Below are 16,516 nucleotides of genomic sequence, written 5' to 3' on the forward strand. Positions count from 1 at the left end.
ACAGTGCATGCATCAGCTGTGTGTCAACTTCCGGCAGCCTCTGTGACATCAGAACCCCTAACAAAGAAGGGAAAGGACAGAAAAAAATATATGAAGAAATAGTAGTTGAAAAATGTCCAAATCTGATGAAAGGCATATATCCTAAGAGACCCAACAAACCCCAAACAAAAGAAATGATAGCACAGCATGTCATAATCAAATTGCTCAGACAAGCAATAGAGAAAAAAATCTTAAAAAGCAACAAAGGAAAACAAAGATATGTACTGAGTAACAGAAGATGAAGATGACTGATTTCTCAGAGAACAATGCAATTGAGAAGACAATGGACCAACATCAGTAAAGTGCTGTAAACACTAAAGCACTAAAAATTTCTAAAGCTGGCAAATTTCCTCCACTGGCAAATCCGTATCTTAGTTACTATCTGCTGGTCTTGTATAACAATAGAGTAGACAACCCATCTCCAAACAGACTGATAAGGTAAATTCACTATCATTAAATTTCATAATCAAAATGCAAAAAAACACTTCAGTTAATAAAAAATTGAACAGATTGATTCAATAAACATGTAGATTTATTTTAAATCAGTTTGGTACATGATACAGGTTGGTTTTACAGTTTTTAATGAACTGAAATAGAAATTTCTAAATACAGCAGTGTCTGCCTGTGCAACAAATATCTGTAAGGTAAAGTAAGGTGTTTTGATAGAACTACATCCGCATGAACAAATCAGAAGAAAATCTGAAAAGGTTTCCATATACCTTCTGGATTTTAAAAAAACCAAATTTTTAATGGCTCAAGATAGTAAATTGCTAAAGGAAGGGGGGAAAAGGCCGTGAGTTCTGTTGTAAGAGCTCTTCTTGCAAAATCTAACTGGTTTCATATTATGGTTTTGTTATTAGAGCAATATTCAAAATTACAGAAGATGAGAAGGCGCCATCAGCTACATTTTCACAAAAATTGCTGTATGGACATTAATGTGTGATAAGGTATTCACATCTATGTAAATGATAATTATACCACTGTAGCTAAATTTTGCCACTTTGGGAGGAATGGAAATTCTGTATATTTTCAAATGAATCTTGGATCTTCTAGCACTCACTAAAAACTAACAGCCATGGCACCATAATAAAAGTTCTTGTGAGGTTCCTAGAACTAATTACTAATGAATATTACTAATGAAAACACAAAAATGTGAGGTAAACCTACCTTTTCCCAAAAACCTTTGAAGCCAGAGATTTTAAACAATTAAGGCACTTGAAAAGATTAGGTGTATGTACAAATGTGCAAGTAAAACAAACTTTAGCTGTACCAGCAAGTAACAAAGAAACAGTAAATCTTCATTTTAAGAACCTTGAATATAATCTAAATGCAAGGAATTTTGGCTAATGAAATGGACCAAAGCAACTTGTCATCTCCTACTACAAAATACTGAAAACCAAGTGCTAAACTCAGCCCTTAGAGGCTAAAGAAACTAAAAACCTTTAATGACCTAGAAAAGCAAAAACTTTCTTAAAACTAATGTAAACCTCTGAACTAATCCAATATGTCAAAGGCAGGGGAGAAGTCTCCCTCTAAAACTGAAAAAAACTAGTGCTGCCTAAGAAAACTAAAAAAAAAAAAAATTAAAGTATGCATGCTTATATTATACTACAGGAACAGAAACTAAAAAGAAAGGACAGGAGAGAAGGAGAAAGCAGGAGAGAAAGAGAGAAAGAAGAGAAAGCACAATCTGTCTATCCTGGGCAATCATCATTAAAAACCTACAGTAATCCAATCAACCAAAAATCCCTAGATTTTCTAAAATTACACTGGTCACATTTCTGGTCTCAAAACTTAAAATGATTGTCTCGTTAAAGAACTAGTAAATGACTCTAAAACAACTTCCTTCCTTCTTGCCTCATAAAAATAGTTACTTTTCAAGAAAGCTTGGTGAAAATCCTTTCATGGTACAACAGTGTTGAAGTACAAAGGAAAATATAATTAAATCAACTTTAGCTTTATACTTTTTAACAGCCTAAGAAAAATGCTGGGAGGTTCAATATGTGAAGGCCTTCAGCTTTGTGGAATATCTTTTAGCTTAACTTGCTCGGGGCTGAAATCAAATAGTATTTAGTTAAATACTAACAGTATGATATCTAAAAGCAGGTTTACTACATCTTGTCAACAGTTACATCATCAGACCAACCTTTACCTTCCTTAATGTAAAAGAACAAATCACAAACATTTTAAGTTACAGTCTACCTTTCAGTCTGTCTTTTAAGGCACTGTTCTTTATTTTCTCAGTGATATAAGGTGCTTTACAAGGATGAACAATAACCTGCTATTCTTTAATGGTTTGTATCCTTTCCATTCGTTCCTTTAAATCTGGAATGTAATTCCCTGTGTGGCATCTTATTTCTAATGTAGAAAAAATAACTGCTATCGAGCACAAAATTTTACTCTAAAGATACAGTTTACTCTAAGGATACTAAATTTATAGATTTATTCCACTTTTGAAAGGACAGCCAAAAGTCCACCCGATTGATGCTCATTTGGCACATTCTTCTCAATTCTGGTCACTAGACTACATCCTGAGTTAGGATGAAAATAATGCAGCTTTCAGGCTTTAAAATGACTAAATTTAAACTGCCAAAAGAGTCATGAGGTTGTCTGCGCAGGACAATGTTTTCCATCACTTACAGAGTTACATTTGGTACGTCAAGAAGAGAGAACATAATCCCACAGCAGCAGCCATTTAAAATAAAAGAAGACAGCCACAAGGATTCATGCAGAATATTTTAAATATTCCTGTTGAGCAAAATGATTTAAGTGATTTTTCTTCAAGGACGATGCTCCAAAACATCCTATATGCATCCTCTGAAAATTTAAAGATCCTGGAATAGCGTCTTCCATGTGGGACATCTTGAAAGATAATATTTTGGTTTCAGTGAGTTATACACCAGTCCTTGTTAATTTAATGGGTCTGTTTACAGAGTGTGGTAGTTTCGTTCTTTCGATTTGCAGAATTTATAGAGAAAGAAAATTACAGCCTGCACACCCAAGACGAGGACAATTCCTCCAATGAAACTGGCTGCATCAAAGGTAGACTTCCGTCCAGGTTGTGAAGTCGGAGTTAAAGTGGTATTAGTCGTACCTGTTAAATAAGAGCGGAAAAATAACACTTGGTAAGTCTCACGATCCTCTATCATAATTTCAAGACCCACCTGAGCTTCTACTTGGCCATGTGCTCAATTCTATAAAGCATTTGCTCTTGGGTCAAGTCTTTACAGCTAGAATCTATCCCTAATTAAGGAAACCAACCATTTATCAATCCCATTCACTCCATCCAGCAGTATCAAGCAGTCAATGCTACCATATAAATCCAAACACAAAACTAACAGCAAAACATCCTCCTGGTACATAAATTATGCCCTGGGAACATGTAAAGCACTTTAAAAATGTGCAATTTCTTCAGACTACATATATTTTTACTTAATTATTACAGTAAATATTAGTATTTGTTACGGTAAATACTTGAACATTCGTACAACTTTTGAATTTTACTAAACTACATAAGGTAAGTAAAAATTTGGTTGCAATTCTTCGAATCGCAAAAATTACCTTAAGTATCTACAATTTATAATTCCAACAAGCAAAAAACCTCATTATTAAAGGTACCGTAAATCTTGCTCGGCAAATTTTATGAGCATTACCAAACCATATGGAAAAAAAGCAAAAAAGTTTGAATTCCTTTTCCAGAGAGTAAAATGTTTCTAGAGAAAACAAAACATAAATTTCTTTTCAAGGAGTAAAACGTTTCCAGTGGAGCACCATCCATTTTACTAAAAAGCAATTTCATACTTAAATTTTTCTTTTTTCTTAAATAGAATATCAAATAGACACTGGTTGTAGTGGCTGTTTGATAAGCTGGCCACTTTAAAATTAATTACAACTGTTCCGTATTTCTTCCTGTGAAGACAAAATGGCTTCCTTGAAACCAAGAGAAAGGTAGCACAAGAATAAGCGAAAAGAATAAAAAAAACATAAAAGAACAGTATTTTAAATACAGAGAGGAGGATTCATAACCTACAATGATCTGTGGCATAACCTGAATATGATTTCATTTATAATACAAATTAAGTTACTCTTCAGATGCACTTTTAGTATCCAAAATCTATGAAGAGCTCACCAAACTCCACACCCGAAAAACAAATAATCCAGTGAAGAAATGGGCAGAAAACATGAATAGACACTTCTCTAAAGAAGACATCCGGATGGCCAACAGGCACATGAAAAGATGCTCAATGTCGCTCCTCATCAGGGAAATACAAATCAAAACCACACTCAGATATCACCTCATGCCAGTCAGAGTGGCTAAAATGAACAAATCAGGAGACTATAGATGCTAGAGAGGATGTGGAGAAACGGGAACCCTCTTGCACTGTTGGTGGGAATGCAAACTGGTGCAGCTGCTCTGGAAAGTGTGAAGGTTCCTCAAAAAATTGAAACTAGATCTACCCTATGACCCAGCAATAGCACTGCTAGGAATTTACCCAGGGGATACAGGAGTGCTGATGCATAGGGGCACTTGTACCCCAATGTTTATAGCAGCACTTTCAACAATAGGCAAATGATGGAAAAAGCCTAAATGTCCATCAACTGATGAATGGATAAAGAAGTTGTGGTTTATATACACAATGGAATACTACGTGGCAATGAGAAAGAATGAAATATGGCCCTTTGTAGCAACGTGGATGGAACTGGAGAGTGTTATGCTAAGTGAAATAAGCCATACAGAGAAAGACAGATACCGTATGTTTTCACTCTTATGTGGATCCTGAGAAACTTAACAGAAGTCCATGGGGAAGGGGAAGGAAAAAAAAAAACAAAAGAGAGGTTAGAGAGGGAGGGAGCCAAAGCATAAGAGACTCTTAAAAACTGAAAACAAACTGAGGGTTAATGGGGGGTGGGTGATGGGTATTGAGGAGGGCACCTTTTGGGATGAGCACTGGGTGTTGTATGGAAACCAATTTGACAATAAATTTCATATTAAAAAAAAAAGAATTATAAAGGAATGTAAAGAAATGGTGAGGGGGCGCCTGGATGGCTCAGTTGGTTGAGCATCCAACTCTTGATTTTGGCTCAGGTCATGATCCCAGCGTCATGGGATGGAGCCTGCCTGAGATTCTCTCCCTTTGTCTCTCTCTCTTTCTCTCTCTCTCCTCCTCTGCCCCTCCCCCATGTGCGCTCCATGGGCACATGCGCGCGCTCTCTCTCTCTCTCTCTCTGTCTCCAAAAAAAAAAAAAAAAAAAAAAAAAGAAATGGTGAGAAATATGGCTGAGGTACACATTTGGCAGTGCTAGCTTGGCTTTTTAGACCTTTCCTCAAAAAAAGATGGCTATATTATCTTCACTCTAATTGCCATGATCTAACACAGCACACAACTAATCACTGTTTAGTAATTTAATTTGTAAGTCATAAAAAATTAGATCTCGCCTACAAGTTGTACTAAAAGGTTTTGGAGAAACATTACCACATTTAACTCTAACATGTCATGCCAAATGCGGTTACACATTAACAAATGAGAAGGACTCTCAGCAAACCTACCATTACTGCTCTAACAGCCAACTGTCTTGGTCCTCCAAAATGTAAGAGATGAGTTTTACTCACAACCATTCATGAATAAAACTGGAAAATGGTGGCAGAAACAGTATAAGGCAATGTTGCACACACATCCTACCTCACTGTTGGTTTAAAAAACCCTCAATTACCTGATGTAGTAACTGTGGTGGTAGTTGTAGAAGAGGAAGGCAGAGTTGTGGTTTTAGCTGGAATGTAAACAAAACTTATTAAAAACGTAAATTCCCAAACCTCTCAATATCTAACAATTTGTCTTTAAAAATAATGCTACCAATTTCACATGCTTTCCATTTTTTAAAGAATAAAGGCCAAGTTTCAGTTAATGGTTCACTAACTTATCTACGTAGCCAGAATACTAGCTTTTAAATGCTTCTGAAAACATCAAGCAAGCACGAAATTGTATCCATGTTAACATCTATGTACATGTTTATGTATGGAATTTATGTACACAGCTGGATAAAACTCGCAAAGAAACGCACAGAAGGGCAAGAATTAGTGTTTAAGTAAGGGAACTATATGGGTTTGTTTTGTTTTGTTTTGATAAATAACCTTGCTTCTGTGGCAAAAACTATTAACTTAAAAGGTCATCGTAAGAAACAGGTGCAACTCAGTACTTCTCCAGTAGGTATCAAGATAGCCTTAACTTCTTTCTTTCAAGGGGGTGGTAAACTTTTCTTAAAAAGGCGGACAGTAAATATTTTAAGCTTTTTGTACACTGTGTAGTGCAAAAGCAGCCCAGGACACCATGCATCTGAACAGGCATGGTTCTGTTTCAATAAAATTCGATTTATAAAAGAACAGGTCCTCAGGAGTCAAAGACCCCCAATTTAAATTATAAGAGCCCAAAGGTAAGCTCTAGTCTACCATACTACATGAATTCCAATAATTTTTTTATCTGAAAATACCTATAAAGAAATGAACACTTGTGAGAATTAACCTGAATGTAAACACATTTTAGGAACTAAAGCAATGTATTAACAGACCTCTGTTAGTACTAATATTACTAATAGTACTCTGTTAGTACTAACAGATTCTAATAAAAGATATGTTAACAATACTGACAGGATATTCTCATACATGTCTGTATCCCTTTCTCTCAATATGAGCATTGCTGCATACATTTTCCCTACCCTGCTCTTGGAGAGACAATTAGGTCATCTCTCATTTCTCCGTACTACAAACATCTTGCAGGGAAATACTTGATCTCATCTCTGATAGGACTGATTCTTATACAGAATTCCTAGATTAAAGGGTATGATTATTTTCAGACTTTTAATCCTTTAAAAGTTTCTGTTGCTTATACATTCTGTGTAACACACTAACACTTTACAAATTAGACATATATTCCTTTCAATCTTAAAACAACACTATCAACAAATTTTGTCTGACAATGGATGGTAGAGAAAGAAAGTTTACACATTTTCTGATTCTCACGAACAATCCTCTGAACGTGGTACAAACTAATTCTTTTTTTATAAATAGGCAAAACATTCACACACTTTTACTTTTGACTGAAGTAGGGACTATACTTCTATTGACCCACAGTTCCTTTCATTAAAAAAAATAATTCAGCAGTTATAAAAGTTGCTACTGGTGATGGAAATATAGAAAATACAGTAAATTAAGTAATCTCATGCTGCTTCCAGCCAGCCACTTCTCTAGGTATGTATGTAACAAAAAATTTAAAAATGTGCTAAAACTTCCACTTAATATATTACAAATATTTCCGACCACATTTCTAACGTAATTTAGTCATTCTGTTATGGTATTATTTATTGACATTCATATTTATTTATAACATACATACGTCATGACTTTGTATGTGACTATGTATAATAGACTATGTATGATAGAAGACTATTATAATTAACCCCAGTGAACACCCTTCTAAGTAAATCAGATTCCCTTTGAATCATTTCTTTAATAATCCCTTAATTTTTCACTTGCTCTCTTTCCACAGTAGGTATGAAAAGAGACCATGTAAAGGTTTGTTTTTCAACCACTAATTGCCATGCAATTGGTGCATTTTCTATAAGCAAGCCCTGGCTTCTTTCCACTTTACAGAACCCAAAGAGACAAAACAAGGAAGACTCCATCGTAGTTCGCTGGAGAACCCAGTGCAGAGCAAGCATGAAAACTGCATCAAGATCCATGGAGGAGAAATTAAAAGTGAACCCACAATGGTTTTAAAGAAATTGATTCCCCCGCTCCTGCTTCCGGTTTACATCCCACCTTTAGGAAACTAATTTTCCCTCAACGTCTCTGCTTTCATCAATCTTTAACATCCTCCTAGTCAGTGACTTCTAATGGTGCTACTACTGTGTGCTCTCCGCAAGTTCTGTAGCATTTGCAGATCTCTATGGCATGAATATTTCCACCGTAATTCAAGCCACCAACATGGTATCACTGAATGTGTAGCTGGGAAGAGCTATGCACAACTGGCAAGCAAAACCTGGTAACAAGCTAGCTCACCACTGCCAATGTCTTTCAAAATGAGTTCTGGCCCTTACTACAACATCTGACCACTTTTTCCTCTGAAAATAAAAGTTTCTTGGACACACTTCTCTGCCCATCCCTACTCAGTTTCCTCTCCAGTCCTCTTCTTCTCAACTCTTACGTGTTACTGTTCCACAGAGTTTGGTTCTTAAGCCCTATTCTCCTCTCTACAAGCTGCTCCTGTGGACACTACTACTGCCTACTGATCAGCTTAATCTGTACTGTTAGCAAAGAGCTGTGCCATCACCTCCATCAAGTTCTATCACTTCTACTTCCTAAGTCTATTTGCATACACCTGCAACTCTTCCCCTAGTAGTTCCCCAGAATTCCCACCACAGGTTATCTATTCTAATCTCCATGTGTCCACTCTTGTCTTCCTTCTAATCTGTCCTCCCAATCTGGCTCTTGACCTGTTACTGTCCAGCTCAATTTTTCCTCACCGTGTACTCCAAATGCAATTCCCTGACCTCATTCCCTCTTTCTCATCTCCTTCACCACATATGCCGTTATTCCACATATACACCTTCCTACAAACATCTCAACACACTGGGCTTACTTACCTTTTTCGTAGTTCCTACCACAGACAAAATGCTGTCTTACTTCTATCTCCAAACCCTATCATCTAAGCCTAGTACTTTCCTGGAGTAGACTTTTTTTTTTTTTTAATGATTTACTCCTCCTATCACTTTGGTAAAGATTTTTAGAAGGAGAAAGAAGGTATAGTGAAAAACTTTCCAGCTGTTTAGGCTGAAAAGCCTATCTTTCTGGAAAGCAATCAGTACTTAAAGCCTTAAAATAATTCTATCCTCTGACCTAGAAATGCTGTTTGAATCAATCCTATCAGGGTTAACAGCACATATTTCCCTGTAAGACATCCACTGCATGGAGAATGACTGATGACCTAACTATCCAACCAAGTGCAGCATGGTTAAAGCGCATACAACAATGTTTAAGTAAGAAGAAAAACAAATTCAAACATGTATGAACATACCATCCAATTTCATAGTAAGTATATTTATTTAGATATACCCACAGAAGAGACTGGAATAACTTTATCACTGAAAACATTTTGGTACCTCTGGATGATGGGAATTATAGGGAATTTTAATTTCCTTTAGGCTTCTGTATTTCCCAAGATTTCCACAAAATCCACAAAAAGCAGTGTGTGAACTCAATGTCCAAAGATACAGCAAATCCTCCCATGTACAATGAATATGAAACACTGGAGTTATGTGTCGCTGTCACAGACAATTCATATTAATGTAATTATGGTCCAAAACTAAATATATCTACTAGTTTTTTATTATACTAAACTTTTAGGTACTTAATTGCTAACAAATTATCCATCAGAAGGCCTTGCAAATCCTGAAGAAGAGGAAAAGAATCAATTATCTTGTATTACCTGTAGAATTGGTTGGCATCGGAGTGGGCTCGGGTTCTATTTAAAAGAAACAAACATTAAGTCCAAGCAATCTCAAATATCACAATCTATTATACTATTTTCCAAATTGCAGTCATTTGAATACCACTTTTATAATTTTTGCATTTAAGTACCACCTTGCGGAGGAGACTGACAGTTGCTCTGAATACTCATCTCCCCTTCTTTAGAAATGGAAGCACCAATCTAAGGTTGACACTTCCCTCCCGTGAGGAAAGACAGACATTTTTTTGGCCTCCCCTGCAGCTAGGTAGTCAAGTGTAACTTCTAGAAAGCATCTGTAAGGTAGATGTGGGCCTCTCTCTTTCCTCTTCCCGCTGGCAGGAAGACTAATTGATGGCTGGAATAGGAGCACTCACCTTAGAGAGTAAGGTCAGAGATATTCTTGAGGAATGCCAGTAAAGAGCCCGAGTTCCTAATGGTTGTAGAGCTGCTACTCTAGCCCTCTAGCTACACCTGAGCCCAGACTTCCTTTACATAAGAGTGAAGTCTGTCTGTTGCTTAAACCACTCTAATTTGGGTTTTCCTATCTTTCATAGCCCAAACTAATTCTAACTGATACATCCTCAAATAAGTATAATTACTTATTTGATTTTTCTCTAAATTACTATCTTTTAAAATGTCTTACTTGGGGCACCCGGGTGGCTCAGTTAAGCATCTGACTCTTGATCTCGGATCAGGTCATGATTTCACAGTTCATGGGACTAAGCCCCTTTTCAGGCTCAGCGCTGACAGCTCGGAGTCTGCTTGGTCTTCTCTCCCTCTTCTCCACGCACCCCCTCCCCACCAGCATGCACACGCGTGCGCTCTCTCTCAAAATAAACAAGCATTTAAAAAAATACTTGTTTTGGGGTGCCTGGGTGGCTCAGTCAGTTAGGCGGCCGACTTCGGCTCAGGTCATGATCTCACGGTCCGTGAGTTCGAGCCCCACGTGGGGCTCTGTGCTGACAGCTCAGAGCCTGGAGCCCGTTTCAGATTATGTGTCTCCCTCTCTCTCTGACCCTCCCCTGCTCATGCTCTGTCTCTCTCTGTCTCAAAAATAAATAAACGTTAAAAAAAAAAAAATTTTTTTTTAAAATACTTGTTTCTAGAAAGTATTATCATGAAATCACAGGTCTGATTATAGTTATTAGTGTTTTCTAATATATATCAAAATAGATACTAAAATTGTTTGCTCTTTTACCACCTAAACCATACTATATTCACTGTACATAAGGGATAATGGACCTCACACTAGTGAAATTCTCAGTCACAAAGTTCAAGTTCGAATGGGAAAATGCCTACTAAAAGTAAACTGTTACAGGTAGTCATTCAAGGCTACTGACACACTCCAGAAACCTCTTTTGCTCTATTTAATTATTACCTATGCACCAAATTACAAATTGACTTCCCTATCCATTTGTAATCTTATTTAAAAAATCAGTTGTTTCATCTAGGAATTTAAACTATTTCCTGAGCAAAGAGTTATGGTTAAAGAGTAATCAATTTCCTCAAATTAAAGTACAAATATGAGAAAAAGAGGGGTGGCCTGGTGGCTTAGTAGGTTAAGCGTATGACTCTTGGTTTCAGCTCAGGTCACATTCTCACAGTTCGGGAGTTCAAGCCCTGTTCTACGCTGACAGCACAGAGTTTGCTTGGGATTCTCTTTCTCACTCTCCCTCTCCCCCTACCCTGCTTGCTCTCTCTCTCTAAATAAATAAACTTAAAAAAAAAATGAGAAAACAGAGGAATACAGAAAAAATTCAACCATTAATACAAACTATGCTAGAGAATGTGACAGTCACCAGCACCACAACCAAGAAAAGTGCCAGAACAAGGTTGTCTAGGCCTGTAAAATGCAAATAAAGAGAAGGTCTAAAATGCAGGGAGTTTCCAGAAGAGTTAAGAAAAAAAAAAAGAAAAAAAGTAAATGAGGAGGTATCTCTCTATCTGCAGCATTCCACAGTGCAGCCAAATCACTAAACTAAGATACAAAACACTGTCCTTTGTATCAGTATGAATATGTTATTTATATCCAAATTTCTAACAAGATTAGAATTATGGAAATGGCAAACCAAATACTGAACTAAGGCTTCCTGAGGCAAAGATCTTCCTCACCTCTCTGGCCACTTTCCCCGACAGTCAATGTGAATACTTACCAGAACAGAATTTTGTGCCATTCAACACCTGGCAATCACTAGCTGTTGAATTATGGGAACAGTAGCTTTTGTCTGTTACGGGGAAGAAAAGACACAGAGCACCAATCACTTGCTTATATTATCTTTGACTTTGTTACTAAGCTCCAGAATTGCTTCCAAAAGTCAAACTCAAGGATAAATACTTTGTAAGTCCACAGACTGATAAAATAACTTTTATTTTCTTTTCCCCACTGTTTAAGAAGTAATACATAGGATCCCTCCAAATATTCTTCTAAACTCATCATAAATATACTGAACAGATAAATCGGAAAACACTCAGATCACAGAACTGTGGCATGACTACCATACAGGGAAGGTTGCTAGAATCTACAAATAGGGCTGAGTCAGTAGGGAGAAACAGTCAAGATCTTTAATAAAGGCTTAGTCACCACAGGAGGTGCCCGGATAGCAGCAGCAGGACCTCTGTTCCAGATCTCTGCTTTGGTCATCTACACTTTCTAAAACTGCTTTCCTAGATGGTCAGACTTGTAACAAGAGTAAGGGAGACCTTTCCCCAACATATCCAACAGTAAAGTATTGGAGCCCAAAAAAATATGCCAAGTCCCAAGGAGAAGAGGCGTGTGCTCTTAAATTCCATTTTATGACTTTAAAAAAAGGGACTCTTAAACAACAAAAAATTAACTTTACCCCAAACTAAGCTAATACCTTAATTTTAAAAGAAGTTTTTCAACTTTTTTATGTAGTGATATATCCACAATTCTTACATTTTTTTAACGCACAAAGAAGCTTAACATATAGTGTTAGCTTTTTCTTTTATATACATATAAACCAGATAGACTGTTCTACTGATAAGAAAAAAATGCAACTACCTTCCATTAAAAAAACAGAACATGCTATAATTCCGCAGTCCTAACAAAAACCTTATTGGCATTTCAAAGTATCTTCAAGTAGCTCTTTATCCCTCAAATTAAAGGTTACTCTCTTCCCATGTCATTCTTCTTTCATATTTAAGTATCCAACAAAGTTTTATAAGGTCTCCATAGTTCATCTAGTAGGTGACAGAAGATAAATGCCTCCTTTTTCTAGACAACTATTTTCAGGGGAAAATTTTACAACTTTCTTTCACTGCTAATTTCAGTGTACCTGTACCATTCCATCTTCCAAATCTTTAAAATCTCTCTTCCCTTGGGGCACCTGGGTGGCTGTCGGTTAAGCATCGCACTCAACTTTGGCTCATGTCAGGATCTCACGGTCCTTGAGTTTGAGCCCCATATTGTGCTCCACGATGACAGCACAGAGCCTGCTTGGGATTCTCTCTCTCAGCCCCTTCCCTGCTCACGTGTTCACGCACATTCTCTCTCTCTCTCAAAATAAATAAACTTAAAAAAATAAAAACTACTGAACCTTAATTATCCCTCTAAGGAATTAAAGGTGTGGGGACAGAATGGGAGACCAGAGTTTTGGGGGGAAATGTGAAGCCACGGGCACTTTAACGAAAAAGTATTTGACTTGCAAAATAAATAGTAACACACTATACCAAATTTTCTACATAATTTTCAAATGTTCAGGAATGCCCTGTAGAATACCTTAAAAGGTTAAAACAAAACAGTTTGCAGCCTCAAAATTGAAGCAATCTTTTCCTACCTTTACATTCTATCCAAAAGCAGGTAGTAGCATCAAGGCTAGCATTGAAACAGGAAACACAGCTGTTGCGGTTTTCACAGATACCTGGTGGGGAGGGGCATATAAAACCAATCAATTGATAACTCACTTTGAGTTTGCATCACTTACCTTTTTTACACAAATGTGAGCATTACATATGATACTGAACTGAATGATATGATATGATAGCATTACATATGATATAATTCAGAGAAGTGGTAAAACGTTATATAGCCCATTGATAGATGAATGGATTAAAAAAAGTGTATACATTTTGCAGTATTTTTCAACCACAAAAAAAGGAAATCTTGCCATATGCTACAACATGGATGAACCTTAAGGGCATTATGTGAAATTAGACATTCAAAAAAGGACAAACACTGCATGATTCCACCTATATAAAGTATCTAAAACAGTCACAGTCAGAAGCAGAAAGTAGAATGATGGCTGCGGGGAGGGGAAATGGAGATTTGCTGGTCAAGCAGGGTATAGTTTCAAGTAGGATGAAAAGTTCTAGAGCTCCTCTGTATAACATCGCGCTTACAGTTAATAATGTACTTTACACTTAAAAATTTGTTGGATTGGTAGACCTCATGTTAGATGGGTTTTTTTTAAACCACACACACAAAAACACTTCATAAATTGGCTTAATAAAAATTTCCTATCATTATAAATGACTGAAGAAGCTGAAATAAACTCAAGAGAAAGGGAAGGAAAAAACCCCACAAGCTAGTGAGAAGGCTCAGTACCTATCTAGGCAACCCTTTTTCACAGGTCAGCTATTTCACAGACACTCAGGGTTTCTTGAGCCATTTTAAAAGATCCATAAAAAATAAAAATATTGGGAAAAAAGGCTATGTTATAAGGCCAACACCACACACAGGGAAATCACTGCCCTAAAACATCAGCTGAGACACTGGAATTTTTAATAGTAATAAAGATTTGTTACAGATTGAACCCAAGCTCTGATGATGCCCATTCTGAAAACCTCAAGAGATTCGGAACTCATAAACGGCCTGCTCTTTCCAAGGTCCTCCATGAATGGAGGGTAAGAAACAACAAGACCTGGAAGGAGCAACATCCATGTACACATAATTTAACAAGTTAGCAGGGTTTTTGTCAATAATTTAAACCAAATGACCAAAAGACTTTAGAATAGGGCTCTATCCATTTTCCTGGAAGGTTGATGCCCCCCAAAACATTCATATTTGCTTTCCCCATGCCTTAAAAAAAACAGTTCTGCATAGAGGCAACGCATTTCAATATTTTATGACTAGTATTCATCAGGGACTGGGACATATATAATACCCTGAATAAGGGGTTCACAAAATAGAAAATAAATTCTGTAGACGTTTGTATACTGATAAAAAAAAAAAAAAAAGCTAGTTGTCTAAAATCTTTTGTGCCTGATAATTAATGTTTGAATAGCATAATCAATGTTATTTACAATGAACTAAACTTGCGACCTTTCATTTTAGACTGAAGCTTATCCAACTACTATTTACAGAAAACAAAACATCTTTGCACAACTTTCAATTACAAAAAGGCAATTAACGGGAATCTCCAAGCTTCTCTTGGAAAAATACACACAACACTCCAAAACTACAATTCTGGGAAAAAACTGCAAAATCAGCAGGAGACAATACACATTGTGCTCTTTCCTCTTAAAAACAGTGCAGTCAGAATATCCAGTATCGTACTGCAATTTACTTTCCTCATTTAACAATTTTTGAATTTTACTATTACATCTTTATAAACAATTATACATTTTATTAAACTTTCATAAAACAAACCAAAGGAAGACACTGCAAAATAGTATCATCAGCCTGAGGGAATGGGGCGAGGGGGAAACCACGGTAAATATCCTGACACTCCACGGCAATTCTTTGGTCAAGATGCCAGTTACTCCTTACTCAATATTAACTACAATCACCAATTATACTAAATTGCAGGTTTTAAATATCTAGGGCTCCTTCACCTTTCTACCTTAAATTTATCTTCCCTTCTCTTTTGTGTTGTAAAGACATTGCCAATTCAATGTACGCCTCAACCAGTACCCAAGTCTACTGCAGAGCTTAACAAAGGGTGTGTTCCTGATCGGGTTTTGGAAAACCAACAGACCTGGGTTCCAATCCCAGCTTCACAATCAACTAAATTTACGCTTCTCGCAGTTACTTTAACTCCATCTTCCTCCTAGATTTCACTGCCTATCTTCTAATTTAGCCTTAAATACCAAAAAGGATACGTGAAGCACTGAGTACACGAATGGTTACTTTTTTTCTTTGCACATAGCAAAGTTTTAATTAATCGAATGCCCAACCCTCGAGTATATCTCATACCTATCCGCAGAATCAATATAGTTAGATCCCAGGCAACTTATTTTCTCAGACCGAAGTCGGAGACACTAGCAGCATTAACGTCTACGGTTTCTTTCCCTCTTTCGCCAACTTCTGGAGAAGCCTCCTCTCGGAGGCAGGACCTGGGTGGGCAAACGGCTAACCCCAAAGAGAGGGGGGTTCGACTTCATCAACAACTTTGGAGGCGAGTCGCCTCGCCCCATGATCAACCCCACTGCAGCCACCGCGGGAGGAAGCCACGTCCCCTCTTCCGAGCGTGAAGTGAGACTGGGGATTACGAGGCACTTTTTAAAAGCATGTCGGCGTGGGGCACTCGGGGTGGCAAAGGCCACGGAGGCTCGACCGCCCCTTCTCCCCGGGGCGCTCCCCACCCCCGCCACCCCGAGCCGGGCCCCGGCTGGACTCGGACGGGCCGCCATGTTGCTGGAGCGCGGCCCGCCCGGGCCCCGCGCGCACCGCGGGCAGGACAGGCGGCTCGGCTCGGCGGGCGTGCCAGTGCGGGAAGCCCGTTGGGCCGGCCCCCACCTTGTGCTGGAATGGTGACCGGGGTTAGAGTCGTCACCGACGTCGGAACTGACTTGGTGGTCGCTAAAGTCGTAACTGCAGTCACGTTCGGGTCCGGGGAGACGTCCTGAGCCGCGGTCAGCACACAGAGCGCGGCCAGGCAGGCAGCGGCCCACGGCAGCTGGCGGGAGAGCCCCGACATCACGTCCTCCGCGCAGATGTTCCGGCGAAAGCTGCTGCGAACTCCGCTCCGTCAGTCCCTCTGTCCCCTGCGGCACCGCCTCGGAGAGTCTGGTCCCCC

General features: G+C 38.1%; 1 protein-coding gene across 1 annotated transcript; it reads right to left on the reverse strand.

Annotated features, from left to right (window-relative positions):
- Positions 1 to 553: 553 nt before the first annotated feature.
- Positions 554 to 16,515, reverse strand: CD164 (CD164 molecule). The gene is made up of 6 exons (XM_042986963.1): positions 16,237 to 16,515; positions 13,337 to 13,420; positions 11,693 to 11,764; positions 9,519 to 9,554; positions 5,752 to 5,808; positions 554 to 3,133 (listed from the first exon to the last, which is right to left on the reverse strand). Exons 1-6 carry the CDS (start codon positions 16,415 to 16,417, stop codon positions 2,967 to 2,969), a joined length of 597 nt encoding a protein of 198 aa, XP_042842897.1. The 5' UTR covers positions 16,418 to 16,515; the 3' UTR covers positions 554 to 2,966.
- Position 16,516: the final 1 nt, after the last annotated feature.

This window comes from Panthera tigris, chromosome B2 (assembly GCF_018350195.1).
Source record: "Panthera tigris isolate Pti1 chromosome B2, P.tigris_Pti1_mat1.1, whole genome shotgun sequence".
Taxonomy (NCBI): domain Eukaryota; kingdom Metazoa; phylum Chordata; class Mammalia; order Carnivora; family Felidae; genus Panthera; species Panthera tigris.

Bases quoted from the DNA above. Each gene is read 5' to 3' on its own strand.
- CD164 (XM_042986963.1), bottom strand. From the start codon at position 16,417: ATGTCGGGGCTCTCCCGCCAGCTGCCGTGGGCCGCTGCCTGCCTGGCC. The intron at 9,555-11,692 runs GTAAGTATTCAC...TCTTTTAAATAG, and splicing joins TGGCACAAAATTCTGTTCTG to AACCCGAGCCCACTCCGATG. The intron at 5,809-9,518 runs GTAATACAAGAT...TTTACATTCCAG, and splicing joins GATGCCAACCAATTCTACAG to CTAAAACCACAACTCTGCCT.